Source organism: Lepidochelys kempii, chromosome 2 (assembly GCF_965140265.1).
Source record: "Lepidochelys kempii isolate rLepKem1 chromosome 2, rLepKem1.hap2, whole genome shotgun sequence".
NCBI classification, from domain to species: Eukaryota; Metazoa; Chordata; order Testudines; family Cheloniidae; genus Lepidochelys; species Lepidochelys kempii.
In genome coordinates this window covers 153,981,575-154,002,807 of record NC_133257.1, presented here as the reverse complement: position 1 = coordinate 154,002,807, position 21,233 = coordinate 153,981,575, and the positions used below count along the sequence as shown (strand labels likewise).

The following is a 21,233-nucleotide window of genomic DNA, read 5'->3' as shown; positions in this document are numbered from 1 at the left end:
GTTGGTCCTGTTTTGAGCAGGGGGTGGGACTAGATGACCTCCTGAGGTCTCTTCCAACCCTAATCTTCTATGATTCAGTGTTACACTCGGTTCAAATTTACAGGATTTTATTTGCAACCATGACAATTAGACACTTGCTTTAAAACAAAGCTTAGATTGTGGAGCACAAAACGGCATCTTGAAGAGATGCAAGAATGCCATACTTGAGTACATTCACCCTCATCTCCCACCATTCTCAACTGAATCCCTCCAGCTAAGAGTCTGTAGAGCAGGATTTCCCTAGCTTTTCAAAACCAAGAACTGCACCAACAACTTCCCAGAGAGTTAGTGGCTGCACCTGCTTGCCATATACATTTGCCAACTTAATCATGCCTTATGAGCATTTTAAAAAATCTTTAAAGTCAGGTAGTGACATTATTTTATAAGAAATGCCATTGAAAGAGCCCGGTGCTCAAAATTTGGACAGTTTTAGGAAAACAATCACTCATTTGCCAGGAAAAGTGCTAAAATATAATAATTGTTTTTCTACAGAGGAGAAGAATGCAAAACACGTTATTAAACATCTAAGTGTCCAGAATAACAGGAGATTTAGGGATATCTCATATTTGCATGGAACACAATCGTATTAATGTTAGAAAGACAAGGATCACATTTTGGGGCTGTTCATGCTACACTGTATATGCCCTTTCTATAGAAGAAAAAAGTTCCCAGCTTTTTTCTCTTTTTAATTTGTATTTTTATCAAATGAGGCTTCATCTTTAACAAACATTTTGTTGACCATCTGAATTTTGCTTTGAGGACAACAGCTGCTGCTAATTAGGCAGCTTATGCTTACATTCTCACTGAGGCCGCTTATCACTAGTATAATACAAATAATAAAAAATATCCTTTAGAAAGAAAGGATTTGAATAATATGTGTGCTAACAAGATTATCAGTAATAAAGAAATCTAGATGAGAGCAGAACCCTGGGAACAAAGAATGTAGCCCATCCATAACAGAATGCAGGAAGACACTATCTTGTGAAGCAGTGGCTCGTAAAAGAACATGGGAGTCATGAACATGAGCTCCCAGTGCAACCCTGTGGTCAAAAGTGCTAACATAATGCTTGTATGTATAAACCAGGGAATATCGAGAAAGAGTGGAGAGGATATTTTACTTCTGTAGTTGGTACTGGTGTGACTGTCCACAATTCAAGAAGAATGCTGAAAAACTGAGCAGGGGAGTTACTTCGGTGGGAGGAGCATTTCAGTGTCTACACATCCACTGTTTTGTCGACAAAAGTGTGTAGTGTAGAAAGGCCTTATACTAAGTTCTTTTGAGTTCTATTTTGTCCTTAAATTGGGATCTCATCCTCTCTTTCTGGGGGAAAAACAGTGCTTTGCTCTTCAACCAGCTGAGAACAATTGCACAGACAACAAGGTCTTTGATAAAGCAACAGCTGCTGGATTGAGGATCCTATTCTTTGTGAAATGATTCAGCCAGCTCAAGAACATGGGGGTGGTAGTCTCTCTAATCCAACATCATTCTTGTTGTTGTTTTGTACAGGAAGGTTTTCAGCATGGCATTGATTACTTTCATGAAGAAAAAAACCTTCATAAAAGTTCCCTTTCGTGAAAGTGAAGTTCCAAGACAATCAGCTTAACAAAGATCCTGTTCTTCTCATTGCAGCTCCCTTCCAAAATCTTAAAAAACCAACCAACCCACCCCCCATATCTGGGAAATGTAATACATAACGCCACTATGTGGTGTGTCACTTCAGGTTAGTCTGTACATAACACACCTAACACAAAAAAGACTAATTTAAGGCATCCAGTAGTGTGTATCCTCTAGTCTTCTACCCAGAATCTCACTCACCCTTTGCTACTAGCACAACAGTGATACACCTCAGACAATACACTACATTGTGGCTGTGCTTCAGAGTGGATGCTAACCTTCAAGCACCCTGTTCCCTAGACGTGAGTGAATGTGATTTTCTAGAACTGTGCAAAAAAGGTATTGGGGAAAGACTGGCTGATTTGTGTTGATGTGCATATATTGTGTTGGGGGAGTTCATGTATTATATAATTGTGTACCTCCCCACCCCTGAAAAAAAAAACCCATGTGTCATTTGTCATTTTTAGATTGTAAACCCTTTGGGTAAGGGACTTCGTCTTTATATGTTTGTACGGCACGTAGCACAATGGGGCCCTGTTTCTGATTGGGTCCTCCAACCGCTATTTTAATATAGATATTTAACAACAGTAAACTAAATGGCAAACGCATTTTTACTCTGTTCGTGAAGGATTTGAATTCCCTTTTAAATACTGCTTCCTTTATTGATTTGATCTAGAGGTCTGTAACAAAATGCAGGAGATTACATACTCATATTGTTGTTTTTGAGATTGCTTCATAATTTGTACATAAGTAGTGTTTTTTAAAAAAACCTATATAAATCTTGAAACGTATCACCAAGATTGTGTAATCTGTATAATTTTATTTTCCATTTCAGATATGGACATGGCTATGAAATATTTTGTGTTGCTTGTAACAATTCAAAAACTATAATTGCCTCAGCATGTAAGGTAAGAAAAGAGAGATTTTAGCACCATTTATTGAAAAGGGTTATATGCTATCAGATTGACAGGGATTGTGGTCTAAAAGTTGGATCACAGGATTGGGAGAAAGAAAAGGAGTACTTGTGGCACCTTAGAGACTAACCAATTTATTTGAGCATGAGCTTTCGTGAGCTACAGCTCACTTCATCGAATGCATACCGTGGAAACTGCAGCAGACTTTATATACACACAGAGAATATGAAACAATACCTCCTCCCACCCCACTGTAATAGCTTATTACCAGCAGGACGGTGGGGTGGGAGGAGGTATTGTTTCATATTCTCTGTGTGTATATAAAGTCTGCTGCAGTTTCCACGGTATGCATCCGATGAAGTGAGCTGTAGCTCACGAAAGCTCATGCTCAAATAAATTGGTTAGTCTCTAAGGTGCCACAAGTACTCCTTTTCTTTTTGTGAATACAGACTAACACGGCTGTTACTCTGAAACCTGTCATTATGAAAGGATTGGGAGACAGATTCTAAATTGTGGTCTACGTTCTGCTACTTGACTCCCAGTGACTTGGGGCAAGCCACTTAACTTTTCTGTACCGCAGTTTGTCATTCCATAAAATGGGTATATTTGGCCTTACAGACATGTGCAAATGAATGTACAAAAATTAGTAATAATAAATTATTTGTGGTATTTTTGGTGTTGAACAAATTAAGAAGAAAGTGAATTGTCAGAATTCATACATACACTGTTGTCATCTTCCAGGGTTTAGTAGAAAGTTTAAGCGGGAAACATCCTTACTATCATAGTAACATGTGAGTGAAAATAAAACTTGGAACTACCTAGAGGAAAATTCAGTTTTAACTCAGTTGCAAGCATTTAAAAAATCATGCTAATATTTTAGGGTGGTGTCATTTTGTTTTTTGTTTCCTTTCCTTCATTTTCAGTGGTTTTGTCCCTGTACTTACAGGCCTCTAAAAAAGAACACGCAGCAATTATTTTGTGGAGCACCACTTCTTGGAAGCAGCTGCAAAGCTTGTCTTTTCACAATCTGACTGTTACTCAGATGGCATTTTCTCCTGATGACAAATTCTTATTAGCAGTTTCCAGAGATAGGAATTGGTCACTGTGGAAAAATCAAGATAACAAACCATTGCAATCAGGTAAGCTGCATGGCATTGGTGTATCCATTCAAAAAGAGGTGTTGAAACTAGTAAACAAGTTTAGCTTTTAAAACAATTTTAACAATAAATTAATAAGGTTCTGTTATATCTCACTGTGACATCTTGTTATACTTTTATTTTTTCACTCTTTAGGAAACAGAGAATTGTTCACATGGTTCTTTTTAAATACTGTACATTTATTGTTGTATGGAGCAGTCACAAAGTAGATTAAAATGTAGAAAGCTAGCCATAAACATATCAGTAAAATAAATACTGGACCCTTGCTAGAACGTGGGATTTGGGATCCATGCGCGTATCGTGGAAAAATAACCATGCATTGTGTTTGGATCAGAACAAGCCTGAGGCTCCTTCATTGATTACAAGCGCAGGGGGGTAACAACTCCAGGTAGCTGCCTCCTGCTGCAAAGCACACACAGCTTTTTAAAGCTTAAAACCACAGACAAATTACACATACTTCCGTATTAATTACCTTATTTGGAATACATTGCAAAATTAACACTGGTCAAAAGCAAAAAGAAGCGTCTCCCCCACTAGGCCCTTCCTGTTATTCACTGTCTCTGTTCTTTTGCGGTCAGTGACCTTTCTAACACAATTGTTGCAGTTATATATTTCATGAGCTTGACTATTGCAAATTTGTTCTGTCTGGGGACTTTTCCATCCTGCCCCTTGGTGTCCCTTATGCACAGAAAACCATTGTTGTTTTGGGGACTTTCCACTGTGACTTCTCCTACCCCTTGACACACACAAGCAAGCAGGATCTCAGTTTACGGCCTGCAGGCAATCTTGACCAAAGTCAGGGCCTTGACCTGAGTTTTATGTCCTGTTAATTTTCCCTCACAGTTCCCCCCCTATGAGGCCTCACTTTATTCTGTCATACCTCCATGGACATTAATTTATTAATTTCCTCTCTCTCTCCCTCATGTACTACCTGCATTTCCTCATAAACATTCATTGCTGACTCTTGCCTCCTGTTATCCTAGAGTTTATTGACAATCATTAGTGCCACTTGTTCCTTTACATTGAGCTTAAAAGGTCTACGACCAGACAGGCAATGATAAACACATCTACTACAACAGCAATAACATAACCCCATACCAAACAGTAATAAAAACAACAAAATTTCTATGGCAATAAAACGATGGGGTTGAGATTGCTGAATAGTCTTAGTCACAAAACACAAAGCATCATACTTAGTACATTAGGTAGACTCCCTATAGGCTGTATGAAAGGCATTCTTTTCAACTTGATATATATTTTGGAGAATGTGAATCTGTCTCTGTAGGTTGGAAATTTTCTGAACCTCTGGTAGAATTGAAAGCAAATTTTGGAATTGGTCAGGCACTAGGGTAGTCCAGTTAAAGGGTATTTGGAATCTAAGGGCTAATTGTAGAATTTTATCCGCAGGCCAATGAATGATATGATTGCCTGCAGCCATGGTGAGGTTAAAATGTACATCATTCAAGGTAGTGTTCTTAACATGCATACAGCTATTATTAGCTTGGAAAAGTAGATGTCCTGTCAGGGTAGTCCCATGTTCCATACCCTCCCAACAAATGTTGTCATGAACAGTGACAACCTCTCCTGGTTTTAGTTTACGTACACACTGAAGTTGAGGGGGTTCTAACGGCCAGAGTGTCCATTGACTTCCAATCCCTACCCAAATGAGGGGCGTTATTCCAGGAGCACTGACTACAGATCGGTTGGGCATACCAGGTAGTTCAAGTTCCCAAATGTCTCGGTGAATTATCTAATCCCACATGCATCCTCCCCACGGACCCAGCAGGATTCTGTAGGTGGGAGTCCATACCCCTCTCACCGGCCCGTATGCTTAGAAGGAGCGCTGCGAACATCTGCATTTCCACCCAGAGAATCTGCAAGCATGTCTCCCTGGCCACGGATCAGATGGTACTCCAGAGGTGGCTGTAAGGGCAGAGGGCCATGCCTGATGTTCAAGATCCCTCCGAATGGCCGTGAGCCGGTCATTCAGGAAATCCTGAACCTCTGAACAAGCCTGATCCCACTTCAATGCCTTTCCAGCCCCAGCAATACTAAGCACCGTATCTGTTACAAGCTTCTGGGTCATTACACTGAGGGTGGAAATAATACCTAATTCACCTACTCCTGCTTGTGTCTGGGTCAATTGTGCTCCAGTAATAAGGCCTGTGGCTTTTTCTAAGTGTCCCAATTTTTTCCTCATGTTCTTGACTCTTATGGATACTCAGATCGCCGCTACGCTATTTGCACCATCCCATAGGTGTCCAGCCAAGTCCCTTTTCTTTCCAGGGGAAACCCAGGCCCTTTGCTGTGCTAACCTGATGGCAGCCCCTTTACAGCAATTTGGATATGTAGAGGTAATTTAAAAACTGGATAAGGGCAATGTGAATTTAATGGTCCCTAATGTGGCATTAATTACAGTCCGTCGGTGTCCCAACGCACCTCTTCCTCGTGAAGTATTAGACCACATCTGTTGACTCGACACCTTCACAAAAAGGTTGAGAGGCATCAGCGCCAATGGCATAAGAAGGGGCATATTACAATATGGGACAGGTTAAATTATCCGTTACTGGGATAATTTTAGTACAGGCAAAATTTCCGGTGCCAGAACAAACTTTTTGGGTATACGTTTGATTATTTACTAGTGAGGCTACTGATTGGTCAAGATCTAGAAAAATATTACTTTCCCGTCCCCACCCTAAGTTTGTTAAGAAGGAGAGGCTGAGGAATATTAAAAGTTTTATCTTCAGGTAGTTTTGGCTAGCTTCTGCAAGCTATTCTTCAAGATTTCGTAGTCTTAATTCACTTAGCTGTCTGGCAATGAGGCAGCAAGGGAGAGGTTACTAGCACAATCACCTTGCTTGGTGGGAGGCTTTATTATGTCCTCAGGTGGAGAGGTTGTGCCTTCAAAGGCACGGTGGGTCTGTCAGCAGACAAAGGAGAGGTTACCGGCTTTTCACCTTGTCCTTCACTCCTGCTGTCCAGAAGGAGCAACAATGCCAGAAGGAAAGATAGACTGATCATCAGTCGGAGAGCCATTACAGTGAGAAACATGGGCAGGTAGTCGATTCTCGGCACTTCACAGCAGTGTTGATAATTAACAGGACTTGATAAGGGTCTTTCAGCATGGGGCTAGGATGGTTCCTCGCTGATGGATCTCTGTGAAGATCCAGTCTCCTGGTTTCAGTGGGTGGCAGGGCTGCTGTATATAAAAAGACCTAACACATTTCGTTAGTGTCTGACAATAATTAAGCATTGTGTTACTCATTAAATGACTGTCCGTCTGAGCCAGGGCCAGTGGGGCGCAGCCAGTAGTCGCATTGGGCACCCTGTTAGAATTTTATGAGGGCTGAGTCCAGTCTTTCGATTGGGAGTGGCCCTCATATTCATTAATGCTAATGGGAGAGCATTTGGCCACTTTACATTTGTTTTAGCACAGAACTTGGTCAGTTTTATTTTTAAAAATCCCATTTTGACGTTTTACTGTCCCGGCAGACTGCAGGTGGTGGGGGCAGTGGAGGTTGTGTTGGATCTGTAAAGCTGCACATAACTTCTTATAATTTGTCCAATAACATTAGGTACACTCTTATTGTTGCTACTCACAGGTATGGCAAGTCGTGGTACAAAGTTTTACAACAGTTTTGGCATCTTCCTTTTTACAGGGAAATACATTACTAAAACTAACACATACTTACAATTACAACATTTAAACATTTGAATCAAGCTGAACATTTACAAAAGATGCCCAGGAAGGGGGATGTGCTGCCTGCCTAACCTTGACAGCTTTACCAACACTATGTTGCTGGCAGATTACACACTGTTGGCAGTACTGCTTAAAATATTCCTTTCTTTAGAAATACCCTTGCTGTTTGCAGGCAAAACTGAGGAATTACTCCCATATTTTTCTGTATTTATTTTATAGGCAGGTCAGGTTTCAGTGGCTTCTATCTTTATTATTTAGGTGATTTGCATTAACACAGACATTCTTGGCTTGCTTTTGGATTCAAAGGTATCAGCCCGTTAGAGACTTTGTCTCAAAAGGACACAATTAACTTCTGCTTTTAAACACACATTGATTTGAAAAGGAAAACACAGCCCAGTTTGGCTTTCCTTTGGCAAAGTGACTGTTGATTATACAGAGCCACCTTAAGACTTAGTGTGGGGCACTGACTACAGCTTTTATCTGCTATTTGTTACCAAAACAGATTTAAAATCTTTTCCATTTTTCTGACTTTGACTGCCCTGCTGCAGCCACAACTTTGGTCTTTATTTAAAAACATTTTAAATCTTGTAAAGCATTAAGTCACCTTAAGGATTAAATGCTAAATACCAAAATTAAATAACACTAGTTTCTTTTGTTCGGCAAAAGTATTTTTCTGTTTTACAATTTTAAAACAACACCAATTCATCTTAAACTTATAAAAGAAAGATTGTACACACCAGGAGTGTTTTTTAGCAAATTTGACTACCTTGTTCATAGTTAAATGATTTCACTTAAATAACCTTTTGCCTGGATTATTTACAGAAATTCCTCCAGAGAAATGTGCCCTTTCGCCAAAGGAATGGCTGCAAAGAAACCAAGAATTTTCTTTTCGTAACACCTTCTTTTAACGTTTGTACAAAATTTCACTGCTTAATTTCCTCCAGTAACTACAGAGCTAACCTCTCTCTTTCTTTCTTTTAACGTCCTCTACTGCATTTGCCTGCTTGTCTGGGCCTGATTCTTTTGTTGTTGCATTATTTCTTTCCATGGGCACAGGCATTGTTTCACTACCAATTTAGCCAGGAGGGTTGGCTTTTTGACTAAGCCCCCTTTTATTTATTTATACACACCTATTTACATACACACACATTTATTCCCCATATCTAGATGCATCTTATTTAACAATAACCTTAATCCTTTTATGTCCAGACTTAATACAACCTTTTCCTTATTTGAGGCGGTAACAACCCCTCAGCCCCGGTGCTTTGTAGGAAAGGAAAGTAGCAGGGCTAGGAACAACGGGAAAGGTAGGGAGCACAGCAGTATTAACAGCACAGTAAAATGAGGGAGTTACATTCACTGACAGTAGGAATAATGACTCCTTGCTGAATGCAGGAGGCAAGTACATTCCTCATTGGAATCTTCTGGTCTGGAAAGAAAGTCCCAGAGTGCAGCTTTCTATACACTCCAGTGTTCTGAAAGATGCGTGCATGATGCACCTCCCCTGACTGTGCTGCATTGATGTCAGTGAAACGGCCCTGGTGATTCACTAGCACCTGCAAGACCATGGAGAAGTAGCCCTTTCGGTTGATGTACTCTGTTGAAAGTTGGTTGGGGGGCCAAAATTTGGATGTGTTCCATCTAGCGCACTGCTGCAGTTAGGGAATCCCATTGCCTCAAAGCCATCAGTTATTTCCTGCGCATTACCGAGAGTTACAGTCCTTCATAGCAGGAGGTGATTAATGACCCTGCACACTTGCATCACCGCCACCCCCAAGGTGGACTTTCTCATTCAAAACTGATTTGCGACTGACCAGTTGCAGTCTGGAGTTGCCATCTTCCACACAACAATTGCCACTTGCTTTTCCACAGTGAGGGCAGCTCTCATTCTGGTGTCCTTGTGCCGCAGTGCTGGCGTGAGCTCCACACACTGTTCCAGGAGGGTGGATTTGTGCATCCAAAAGTTCTGCAGCCACTGCTCGTCATCCCATACATGCATCACGATGTAATCCCACCATTCAGAGCTTGTTTCCTGAGCCCAGTACCAATGCTCTACAGTGGCAGCAGCAATCTTGAATTATTTGTTTCCATGGCAGCCGATTCACACTCTCTGTTTTGCAGCTCATGAAATAACTGGTGGTGTTCATAATGCTCATCACCAGACTGGTCAATAGCTCAAGATCCATACTGTCAGGCAGAGATGGCAGGTGCACAGTTTATAAGGACTGCTGAAAAAGGGCATGAAATGAAGTAGGAAGCTCAAGGAATGATGGGATGGAAAGAACTGCATCATAAGACAGCGAGCACGTCCCCATGATGCACCACAATCCATTCCCAGAGGTCCAGTGGCAGAGGGTGACAAGTTGCACAGTGGGATGGCAAAGTTTCCGACAGCCAGGGGAGAAACAAGGAGGCTCTGCCAAGGAACCTTCAGCAGAGGATTGCCGAATATATGCAGGAAAGTTTCCTAGAGATCTCTGTGGAGGATTCCCAAGACATCCCTATGTACATTAACAAACTTTTCCACCATGGCCCCACTGCATATATGGACAGGCTCTATTGTTAATTTCTGCCCCTTATCCCTTCTCTACCATATAACAAAGTACATGACAGCTCAATCTCCTCTCGCTGTGTAGTATCAAAGCAAAATGAGCACTTATCAGAACTCCCCTCTCCTGCATCCTGCATGCCAGAGCCAGAGTGCAGGGACTGGCTAGACGCCTCCAGAGTGGAAAAGAGGTCCTGACTCACCACACCACTGGACAACCCTGCTGGGTGCTCCACATCGTCCTCCAGCTCCACTTCCTCATCCACCACTTTGTCATCGGGGTTGAGTCTGCTGGCTGGTGCCTCTAGTTCCCCTGAAGTATCCGTAGGCACTTGGAGGAGGAGGAGGAGGTGGGATCGCTGTCGAGGATGGCGTGCAGCTCCTTCTAGAAGCAGCATGTTTTCGGCGCCACACTAGAGCAACGGTTGGCCTCCCTGGCCTTCTGGTACGCCTGCCTCAGCTCCTTGATCTTAGTACAGCACTGCTGCCTGTCCCTCTTGTGCCCCTTCTCCTGCATGCCACCAGCAATCAACCGTCAGTATCAAAGTTCCGATGGCTAGAGCAAAGCTGCGACTGCACAGCCTCCTCTCCCCATAGACTCCGTAGATCCAACAGCTCTGGTGTGCTCCACGCAGGAGCGTGTCTACTGCGAAAAGCTGGCATGGTCAGCTGGGAAGATGCTGTATGAACTGTGCACGCCGAGCAAACAGGAAGAGAAATTTCAAATTTCCTGGGCCTTTAGATGTGGGAGGGGCACATACCGATGTATCTTCAGGGCAGTGGAGTTCAAACTGCTGACCAGAGTGGTCATGATGGGCATTGGGAGACACCTCCTGGAGGCCAATTAGGGCAACACAATCATGCACATTGTCTATACTGATGCTGCGTCACTCTAACGGGGTCGCAAAAAGCTCTAGCACTTGTTGAGGTGGGTTTTTTTATGTTGGCGTAGCAAGGGAGTTACAGCAGCAGGAGGAGCATTTTAGTGTGTGTATCTCCACTGTTTTGCAGACAAAAGTCGACTTAAGTCGACAAAACTATATAGTGTAGACAAGGCCTAAAGCAGCACTATTACGTTAAAAATCACGTTTAAAAACAAACTTTCTTACCTGATAGTACATTAGATTAACACTTAAATTTCCATTGGTTTTGTCAGATATGAAAATTGGCTGTGTTGATTCTTCTAAATAAGTTAAATATCCCCAGATTTTGATGTTTGATGTTATCTCCCATAAATAATCTGCTAAAAGGAAACTCCAGTGGTTCTTGGACTGGTTGTTTTTTTTGTTCATTTGTTGTTGTTGTTTTTGAGGGGGTGAGGTTTTTAAAAACATTTCAGAGAGATTTGTGGGGATTACAAAAATGTAAATGCAAGTTGCAAATAAATTAAAGAAATAAGTAAAAAATTCAACATTTTGTGGCTGTGGAAGGCTCTGAGCTTATTCCACAGAGACTACCATTTTCCTGTGAAACAGGCAGGAAGCTCTGTTAATTGAGATCTAGTCTTTTCCACTGATTTCAGTCAGAAAAGCAGTCAACTTTGAATGTTGTTTTCAGTTAAGTTTCAGCATCTATTTTAAAGTTTTGTGTGAAAGGAAGGAAAAATGTTTTGGTGTTTTACTTTGTAGATGAGGTTAAGATATGAATGAGAAGAAAATCTGCTGTACTTCTCACTTTCCCAAGATTTTTTGCTCATTAACTTCTGAAAGGATGTGTTACTGATGTTTAAGTATGCCAGTCCAATCTATCGCTAATCTTGCTAGCTTGTTTACAGTACTCCTCTCACTGGAAAAACTTCTTTTGTTAGTTTGTGTTACTTTAATAAAGCAGTAGGAATAAGATTGGCACATTTAGTTTAAACTCCAAATAGCACACACTGTTCCAAGTTAAGGATCATGAGTACTCTGTGGGAGGTGGACGGAAGAGATTCTCTTTTCATGTACAAATCCAGAACCCATCTGTCTACAAAGTACACATCACCAAGTCAGTTTAAAGTAAAATTACATTTACTGCCATCCCAAGAAATTTAAAAGCTTATTAAAATTTAATATTACTGCTTTTTCCATTGCAGTTAATGAGTGCTTTTCTGTTGTTAAAATAAAAAATTGTTACTCAAGACTGCATGATTCTGAAAATTTGCAATATCACTGGAGTCTTTTGTAGTAAAGAATGAAGAACTGTTATTGGGTCAGTGACTTCTGCACACATCATGATAAAATGAAAGTTACATTGGTAATACTTTTCAAAGTCACTAAAATGTACTTATTAAGATACTATCAAAAATAAACAGAATATCATAGAATTAGGCCAAATAGAATATGAAAGAGTATTCTTATAGACATGGATACGTTTTCAGAGTGAGAGAAATGCATGCAGAAGATAAAATTGTTTTTGCTATCATCTGGCATTACAGCTAACAGTATTTTATTGTAATTAGGCTGACTAGTTATATTTATATTGGTCGCTGTTCATATATAATAAATATGACAGGCATATGGCTTGATCCGTCCTGCAAAGTGCTAACTACCCCAGTTCCCACTAAAGTCACGCGGAGCTGATGGTGGGATTGTACAGGATTATTTCTGTAGCCTTGGTCCCCTCCCTGTACTGCTTTCAAAGCAAAATAAGAACAGGTATTTTTTTTTTCAAAAGATAATTACAAGAATTTTTCTTCTGTTTACTTGCTTTATTCCAGATCCTGTTTTCAGCCTCTTTGCATACACTGACAAAAACACAGCTGTGCATAGCCGGATCATTTGGTCTTGTGATTGGACCCCAGACAGCAAATATTTCATTACCGGAAGTCGGGACAAAAAGGTAACTAATACAAAAGGAACTAACAAAAAGAACAGTATAAAGTAAGCATTGATTTGAAATAAATGTTTTTGGATTTAGCAACTGTATCATATGTACGAATAGCGACATGGAAGTCATTGGGGCTACTTGGATGCATAAAGCTAAGCACGTCCGTAAGCATGTGCAAGATTATAGCCAGTGATTTTGCTTCTTTTTTATTGTGTATAGCAACAAAAGGAGAACATGCTGCATGTTATTTTGTGTATGTGTTTTTTAATCAAGGATTCTGTAACTTGATTCATTTAGCTCTTACAAGTAGACTTCTATTTACCAGATATTGTTGCCAATATATTTAATAATACCACTCAAAACTCTTTTTTAAGAAAGATTTGAATTCCTATAAACAGAAGCTGTTGTTTATTTCAGGGGAAAAAAGGAGTTTTGGTCTATCTACCTCCACGGCACAATACAAAATTACTGCTATTCCTGACGTGTTCTTAGTTCCTAAGCACAGGTACATAAAAGATCAAAGGGAACAGTTGCTGCTTTTATTTCTAATAGGTCATTATCTGGGGTGACTGTGGCTCAGCTGGAGCCACTGAAAGCAATGGGCTAGGTGCAATCGAGCCTTGTTCTTCAATACTGGATGTTGGGGATTCTGTCACTGCAGTCAGCATCAGCCATGTGCTTGCTCCTGATGAAAGGTATTGTTACCTCGGCATTCTAGAATTCATTTTTGGTGGGTTTTTTCTTTTTACTTGAAAGTGATATTTGTTTTCCACTTTAGTCAGTGCAAGCCTTTTCTAGGTCTGTTACTTGCTCTCTTGTTGGTTTTTTTAACATTACCTTTTTGTTTTCATTTGCATGTTCTTTTGATGATGATAAAATATTGATTTGAAGAGCAGGTTTCAACAGAAAATGTGTGTGACTTGGGCAGTGGTTGTCTTTTTTTGAAGATTGTTGATTCATCCTTTTTAGAAATAACATAGTTTTGTTCCTTCTCAACAGCTACATCGTCGCAGTAGGGTTAGAGTGCGGGAAGATGAACCTGTACACATGGAAGCAGAGTGAGCAGAGACCAGCGTTGACTGATTGGACCAAATGTGTCGAGACTGACAACAGGTATCTTTTTTGGGTCAAGGGGCTCATGAGCAGTTCTCCAGACCGATCCTGTCGTCCAGGTCATGTGCAAGGAAAGAGCTTCCTTTTGAGATCTGGGCAGTATGGGAATTCGGAATTAAACTTATTCAGACACACCATGAAAACAGCAAAAAAAAAAAAAAAAGAAAGTGTATCGAAAGCTCTGAAAGTTTTTTCAGAAAAAGACAATGTGCAACCGCTGTAACCCCAAGAAACCCTCCAGTAAACCCTGGGAAAAACCAGCATCAGCCTTCCTGATATTTCCAAAAGAGAGAGAAGCTTTTTAAAAAAAAAAATTATTTCAGGCTGCCATTAGATATCAGAGAAAGACAAAAAAAGGCATAAACCCAGTTTTTAAGAAATCCTTTGATGTGACCTTTAAGGGTAAAATAGGATTGAAGCTTTTAAAAATGTTTTTAAAAAATCACTGTTAAAATGTGGCGAGGAGTAGGAAGTGAGAGAAGGCATGGTGATTCTACTGATCTATGACATCAACTATGGGACCCCAGCTCTGTATTCATTGGGTGTTGGTGCAGGGCTATAGCCGTGCCAGAAAGGCCCCATAGAATCTTAGAATATTAGGGTTGGAAGGGACCTCAGGAGGTCATCTAGCCCAACCCCCTGCTCAAAGCAGGACCAATCCCCAACTAAATCATCCCAACCAGGGCTTTGTCAAGCCTGACCTTAAAAACGACTAAGGAAGGAGATTCCACCAGCTCCCTAGGTAACGCATTCCAGTGTTTCACCACCCTCCTAGTGAAAAAGTTTTTCCTAATATCCAACCTAAACCTCCCTCACTGCAACTTGAGACCATTACTCCTCGTTCTGTCATCTGCTACCACTGAGAACAGTCTAGATCCATCCTCTTTGGAACCTCCTTTTAGGTAGTTGAAAGCAGCTATCAAATCCCCCCTCATTCTTGTCTTCATCAGACTAAACAATCCCAGTTCCCTCAGCCTCTCCTCAGAAGTCATGTGTTCCAGTCCCCTAATCATTTTTGTTGCTCTCTGCTGGGCGTTTTCCAATTTTTCCACATCCTTCTTGTAGTGTGGGGCCCAACACTGGACACAGTACTCCAGATGAGGCCTCACCAATGTCAAATAGAGGGAAATGATCACGTCCCTCGATCTGCTGGCAATGCCCCTACTTATACATCCCAAAATGCCATTGGCCTTCTTGGCAACAGCGGCACACTGTTGACTCATATCCAGCTTCTCGACCACTGTAACCCCTAGGTCCTTTTCTGCAGAACTACTGCCTAGCCATTCGGTCCCTAGTCTGTAGCGGAGCATGGGATTCTTCCGTCCTAAGTGCAGGACTCTGCACTTGTCCTTGTTGAACCTCATCAGATTTCTTTTGGCCCAATCCTCTAATTTGTTTAGGTCCTTCTGTATCCTATCCCTACCCTCCAGCGTATCTGCCTCTCCTCCCAGTTTAGTGTCATCTGCAAACTTGCTGAGGGTGCAATCCACACCATCCTCCAGATCATTAAGGAAGATATTGAACAAAACCGGCCCGAGGACCGACCCATCAGGCACTCCACTTGATACCGGCTGTCAAATAGACATGGAGCCATTGATCACTACCCGTTGAGCCCGACAATCTAGCCAATTTTCTACCCACCTTATAGTCCATTCATCCAGCCCATACTACTTTAACTTACTGGCAAGAATACTGTGGGAGATTGTGTCAAAAGCTTTGCTAAAGTCAAGGAACAACACGTCCACTGCTTTCCCTTCATCCACAGAGCCAGTTATCTCATCATAGAAGGCAATTAGATTAGTCAGGCATGACTTGCCCTTGGTGAATCCATGCTGACTGTTCCTGATCACTTTCCTCTCCTCTAAGTGCTTCAGAATTGATTCCTTGAAGACCTGCTCCATGATTTTTCCAGGGACTGAGGTGAGGCTGACTGGCCTGTAGTTTCCAGGATCCTCCTTCTTCCCTTTTTAAAAGATGGGTACTACATTAGCTTTTTTCCAGTCGTCAGGGACCTCCCCCAATCGCCATGAGTTTTCAAAGATAATGGCCAATGGCTCTGCAATCACATCCACCATCTCCTTTAGCACTCTCGGATGCAGCGCATCCGGCCCCATGGACTTATGCTTGTCCAGCTTTTCTAAATAGTCCCAAAGCACTTCTTTCTCCACGTTGGGCTGGTCGCCTCCTCCCCATGCTGTGCTGCCCAGTGCAGCAGTCTGGGAGCTGACCTTGTTCGTGAAGACAGAGGCAATAAAAGCATTGAGTACATTAGCTTTTTCCACATCCTCTGTCACTAGGTTGCCTCCCTCATTCAGTAAGGGGCCCACGCTTTTCTTGACTTTCTTCTTGTTGCTCACATACCTGAAGAAACCCTTCTTGCTACTCTTAACATCTCTTGCTAGCTGTAACTCCAAGTGTGATTTGGCCTTCCTGATTTCACTTCTGCATGCCCAAGTAATATTTTTATACTCTTTCCCTGGTCATTTGTCAAATCTTCCACTTCTTGTAAGCTTCTTTTTTGTGTTTAAGATCAGCAAGGATTTCACTGTTAAGCCAAGCTGGTCGCCTGCCATATTTACTATTCTTTCTACACATCAGGATGGTTTGTCCCTGTAACCTCAATAAGGATTCTTTAAAATACAGCCAGCTCTCCTGGACTTCTTTCCCCCTCATGTTATTCTCCCAGGGGATCCTGCCATCAGTTCCTTGAGGTTGTCAAAGTCTGCTTTTCTGAAGTCCAGGGTCTGTATTCTGCTGCTCTCCTTTCTTCCCTGTGTCAGGATCCTGAACTCGACCATCTCATGGTCACTGCCTCCCAGGTTCCCATCCACTTTTGCTTCCCCTACTAATTCTTCCCAGTTTGTGAGCAGCAGGTCAAGAAGAGCTCTGCCCCTAGTTTGTTCCTCCAGCACTTGCACCAGGAAATTGTCCCCTACACTTTCCAAAAACTTCCTGGATTGTCTGTGCACCGCTGTATTGCTCTCCCAGCAGATATCAGGGTGATTGAAGTCTCCCATAAGAACCAGGGCCTGCAATCTAGTAACTTCCGTTAGTTACTGGAAGAAAGCTTCATCCACCTCATCCCCCTGATCCGGTGGTCTATAGCAGACTCCCACCACGACATCACCCTTGTTGCTCGTGCTTCTAAACTTAATCCGGAGACACTCAGGTTTTTCTGCAGTTTCATACTGGAGTTCTGAGCAGTCATACTGCTCTCTTACATACAGTGCAACTCCCCCACCTTTTCTCTCCTGCCTGTCCTTCCTGAACAGTTTATATCCATCCATGACAGTACTCCAGTCGTGTGAGTATCCCACCAAGTCTCTGTTATTCCAATCACATAATAATTCCTTGACTGTGCCAGGACTTCCAGTTCTCCATGCTTGTTTCCCAGTCTTCTTGCATTTGTGTATAGGCACTTGAGATAACTTGCTGTTTGTCCTGCTTTTTTTAGTATGAGGCAGGAGCCCTCCCCTTTCATGCTCTCCTGCTCGTGCTTCCTCCCGGTATCTCACATCCCCACTTACCTCAGGGCTTTGGTCTCCTTCCCCCCGGTGAACCTAGTTTAAAGCCCTCCTCACTAGGTTAGCCAGCCTGCTTGCGAAGATGCTCTTGCCTCTGTTCGTTAGGTGGAGCCCGTCTCTGCCTAGCACTCCTCCTTCTTGGAACACCATCCCATGGTCAAAGAATCCACAGCCTTCTCTCCGACACCACCTGTGTAGCCATTCGTTGACTTCCACGATTCGACGGTCTCTACCGAGGCCTTTTCCTTCCACGGGGAGGATGGACGAGAACACCACTTGCGCCTCAAACTCCTTTATCCTTCTTCCCAGAGCCACGTAGTCCGCAGTGATCTGCTCAAGGTCATTCTTGGCAGTATCATTGGTGCCCACGTAGAGAAGCAGGAAGGGGTAGCGATCCAAGGGCTTGATGAGTCTCAGCAGTCTCTCCATCATATCGTGAATCCTAGCTCCTGGCAAGCAGCAGACTTCTCGGTTTTGCCGGTCGGGGCGGCAGATAAATGACTCAGTCCCCCTGAGGAGAGAATCCCCAAGCACCACCGCCTGCCTCCTCCTCTTGGGAGCGGTGGTCGTGGAACCCCCAACCCTAGGACAGTGCATCCCATGCCTTCCAATCGGCAGAGTCTCCTTCTGTTCCCTTCCCTCAGATGTATCATCTAGTCCACTCTCCGCATTAGTACCTGTGGAGAGAACATGAAAATGGTTGCTTACATGTATCTGCGCTGCTGGTACATGGATGCTCCCCTTTGTTCTTCTGGAGGTCACATGCTGCCAAATTTCTTCACCATCCTCCTGTCCCCGCTGCGCAGCCTGCTCTGAATCTTCAGAACATGTGCCCGTAGAAGCATATCCTGATGTCTGTCCAGGAAATCTTCAGTTCTCCTATGCAACGCAGGGTCGATACTTGTTTCTCCAGACCTTGAACCTTCTCTTCCAATATGGAGACCAGCTTGCATTTTGTACAGACAAAGTCGTTTCTGTCCTGTGGAAAAAAGACAAACATGGCACATCCAGTGCAGGTCACAACAGCTGAACGTTCACCATCCATATTACCTTCCTTCTATGAGCTTCCTCAGGAGTTGTAGTAACTACTCAGAGAAGCCAGCAAGATGTAAGCCTCAGTGGGCTCTCCCCAGGCAAACTCCCTCTGTTAGTCTCTCTGCTGTTCGCCGCTCAGCTGGTTCGCAACTGACTGGCTTTTTATAACTGTCAGGCCCACTCAAGGCTCACCTGGAACAAAGCACTCCCAATTCACACTTTTCAAACAACCAATCAAGCACACGGTCAAACTGTCCCCACAACAGACACTCAAATACTCACCAACACAGCTTCCCTAATGCAGCCCTTAGCGTACCTCCTCTCAGACAGATCCCAGGCAAACTCCCTCTTTTAGCCTCTCTGCTGTTTGCTGCTCAGCTGGTTCACATATCCTCAGTCAGGATATGACTTTCTAATAGTTGTTCCCAAGTCATAGTCATACTTTAACACCAATTCTTCAGTTTGTTTCATTTGGCCTAAATAACTTTAGTTTAAATTCAACCTCCTAATCATCACTGTTGCTCAGAAAGCATTGTAGATAGAACAAGCAGTTTTATATAGTACCTTCCATACAGAAAGCAAACCTAAAAGGATTAGAACATAAGCTATACATGCTGGTACTGCAGTGACTTGGAGGGCACATATAAGAATCATTGTAACGCTGGTCAGGAACATTTCATTGAACCAAAACGTTTCACAGAGACATCCGTTTCCACAAAATGTTTGTTCAGAGAGATTCTGTAACTGGGTGGGTAGAGGATTGGCCTGGGATGTCGGAGACCCAGGTTAAAGCACCCTGCTCTGCCTGATTTGGAGTGATCTGGGATAAAAAACTGCTGTGAATCTGGCAAAGCAGGGACTTGAATCTAGATCTTCCACAGCCCAGACCAGGGGTAGGCAAGCTATGGCAGGCATGCCAAAGGCGGCACGCAAGCTGATTTTCAGTGGCACTCACACTGCCCGGGTCCTGGCCACCGGTCCAGGGGACACTGCATTTTAATTTAATTTTAAATGAAGCTTCTTAAAGATTTTAAAAACCTTGTTTACATACACCAACAGTTTAGTTATATATTATAGATGTATAGAGAGAGACCTTCTAAAAATGTTAAAATGTATTACTGGCATGCGAAACCTTAAATTAGAGTGAATAAATGAAAACTCGGCACACCACTTCTGAAAGGTTGCCGACCCCTGGCCCAAACTGATATCCTGACCACCTGGCTGGAGAGAGACACATCAGTTTTGTGTGAAAATGTTTCAAAAGGTTTGGTTTCCATTCCAATATGGAATGGAAAATTTTGATACCACAAAAGTGGCAGTGAAAACATCCTCCTGCCAGCTCTAAGTCATTATGCTCCTAAGCACTAGCTTATGCATTGCATCTTGTTTTAAGAAGTAAGAAGAAAATTACTCAATATACTGGGATTATACCCTACTCTTTATCTTGGCTGCCTGGATGTGATCATCAGTCAGAAACCTTAGACTGATATCTTCGGTAAATGACAGCAGTATTTTAGAGAATATTACAGTAAGGGAAGCTACAGTGTTTCTCTGATTTTGTAACTAAAAATTATAGATGAACTCCAACCAGAGCAGTGCACTAGAATCACCCTCCACCACCACCATACATTGAGGAAATTGGGATTCACATGTGGATCTGCAGCTGAACATTGTGACTTTGGCTCATGTATACTTAGTCAGTTTGAAAGACGCATCAAACACTGTTTCTAGCATTTAGTCAGCAGTGTCATTTCTGAGCAAGTGAGATGCTTAACCTGAAACTAATGTGGTGAAACTTGAAATTGATAGCAGTTTTAATTATTGACAAGTGAGAGGATAAAATGTCATTAGTGTTGTTAATAACCCTAGAAATTCTGGAGTGTTTAATACCTGCAGGTCGTGACAAGTCAATATTTCTCAGCTGGTAGCACTGAAAGGGAGTGCACTAATTAGATAAAATGATGATGTTTAGCTGAGAAGTCCAGCTGAGTTTGACATTTTGAAGTTGGTGTATGCATTCTTTTTTTCAATATCTTCTGTCTTTGTTGCAGCCAAAGTCACACTCTTGCTGTCAAACGGCTATGCTGGAGAAACCGGGTGGGCAGAGCTGGACATAACGACCAAGACAACAGTGAATGGTTGCAGCTTGCAAGTTGTGGAGCTGATCACTGTGTAAAGATACTAAATGTTAACAGGTGTGCTCTTTAGCTAAGGCAGCAGACCCAGCTGAGCCAAATGAATCTGTATTTCAGTTTGTTTAACCTTTTGATTTTTAAACTCCATTTTCTGTTGTGAAAACAGGAATGTCTGACAAGTGTATTGATCTAATTTATTAAAGTATCTTGAATAATAGCACCTTGTAGTGTCTTGAAGTGTTAAATAATTATCTTATCCAGCAGTATTAGGAAGTTTCAAATACATTGGGTGTTCCAGCTAGTAAATATTTTGGAGAATGTGTGAAATAGATGGGGGGGTTCCACTTTGTATAGAAATGGTGGCAAAGAGACAATGTTTCTCCACTCTGCATGGAGCTGGATAAGCAGAGAAAATGGTACCTCTATCATGCAGTTGAGAGGGAAGGAACTGTTTGTGTTTGGGCTTCAAAATGAAGTATCAAAATATTTCAAACTTATTACAGTAACTCCTCACTTATAGTTATGTTCCTGAAAAATGCTACTTTAAGCAAAACGATGTTAAGTGAATCCAATTTCCCCATAAGAATTAGTGTAAATAGTGGGGGTTAGGTTCCAGGGAAATAAATAAATACACACACACACACACAC

The 21,233-nt window shown here is 42.2% G+C and overlaps 1 protein-coding gene across 4 annotated transcripts in view; it reads left to right on the top strand.

The window, feature by feature from the left end:
- Positions 1–20,802, top strand: part of ELP2 (elongator acetyltransferase complex subunit 2) — a 121,539-nt gene extending 100,737 nt beyond the window's left edge. For all 4 annotated transcript variants that reach the window (XM_073332468.1, XM_073332469.1, XM_073332467.1 and 1 more), the window contains 6 exons: positions 2,490–2,562; positions 3,515–3,707; positions 12,669–12,790; positions 13,331–13,473; positions 13,778–13,891; positions 20,502–20,802. In XM_073332468.1, the coding sequence (XP_073188569.1) occupies positions 2,490–2,562; positions 3,515–3,707; positions 12,669–12,790; positions 13,331–13,473; positions 13,778–13,891; positions 20,502–20,658 (802 nt within the window). In that variant the 3' untranslated portion in view covers positions 20,659–20,802. The remainder of the gene's footprint in view (positions 1–2,489; positions 2,563–3,514; positions 3,708–12,668; positions 12,791–13,330; positions 13,474–13,777; positions 13,892–20,501) is intronic.
- Positions 20,803–21,233: the final 431 nt, after the last annotated feature.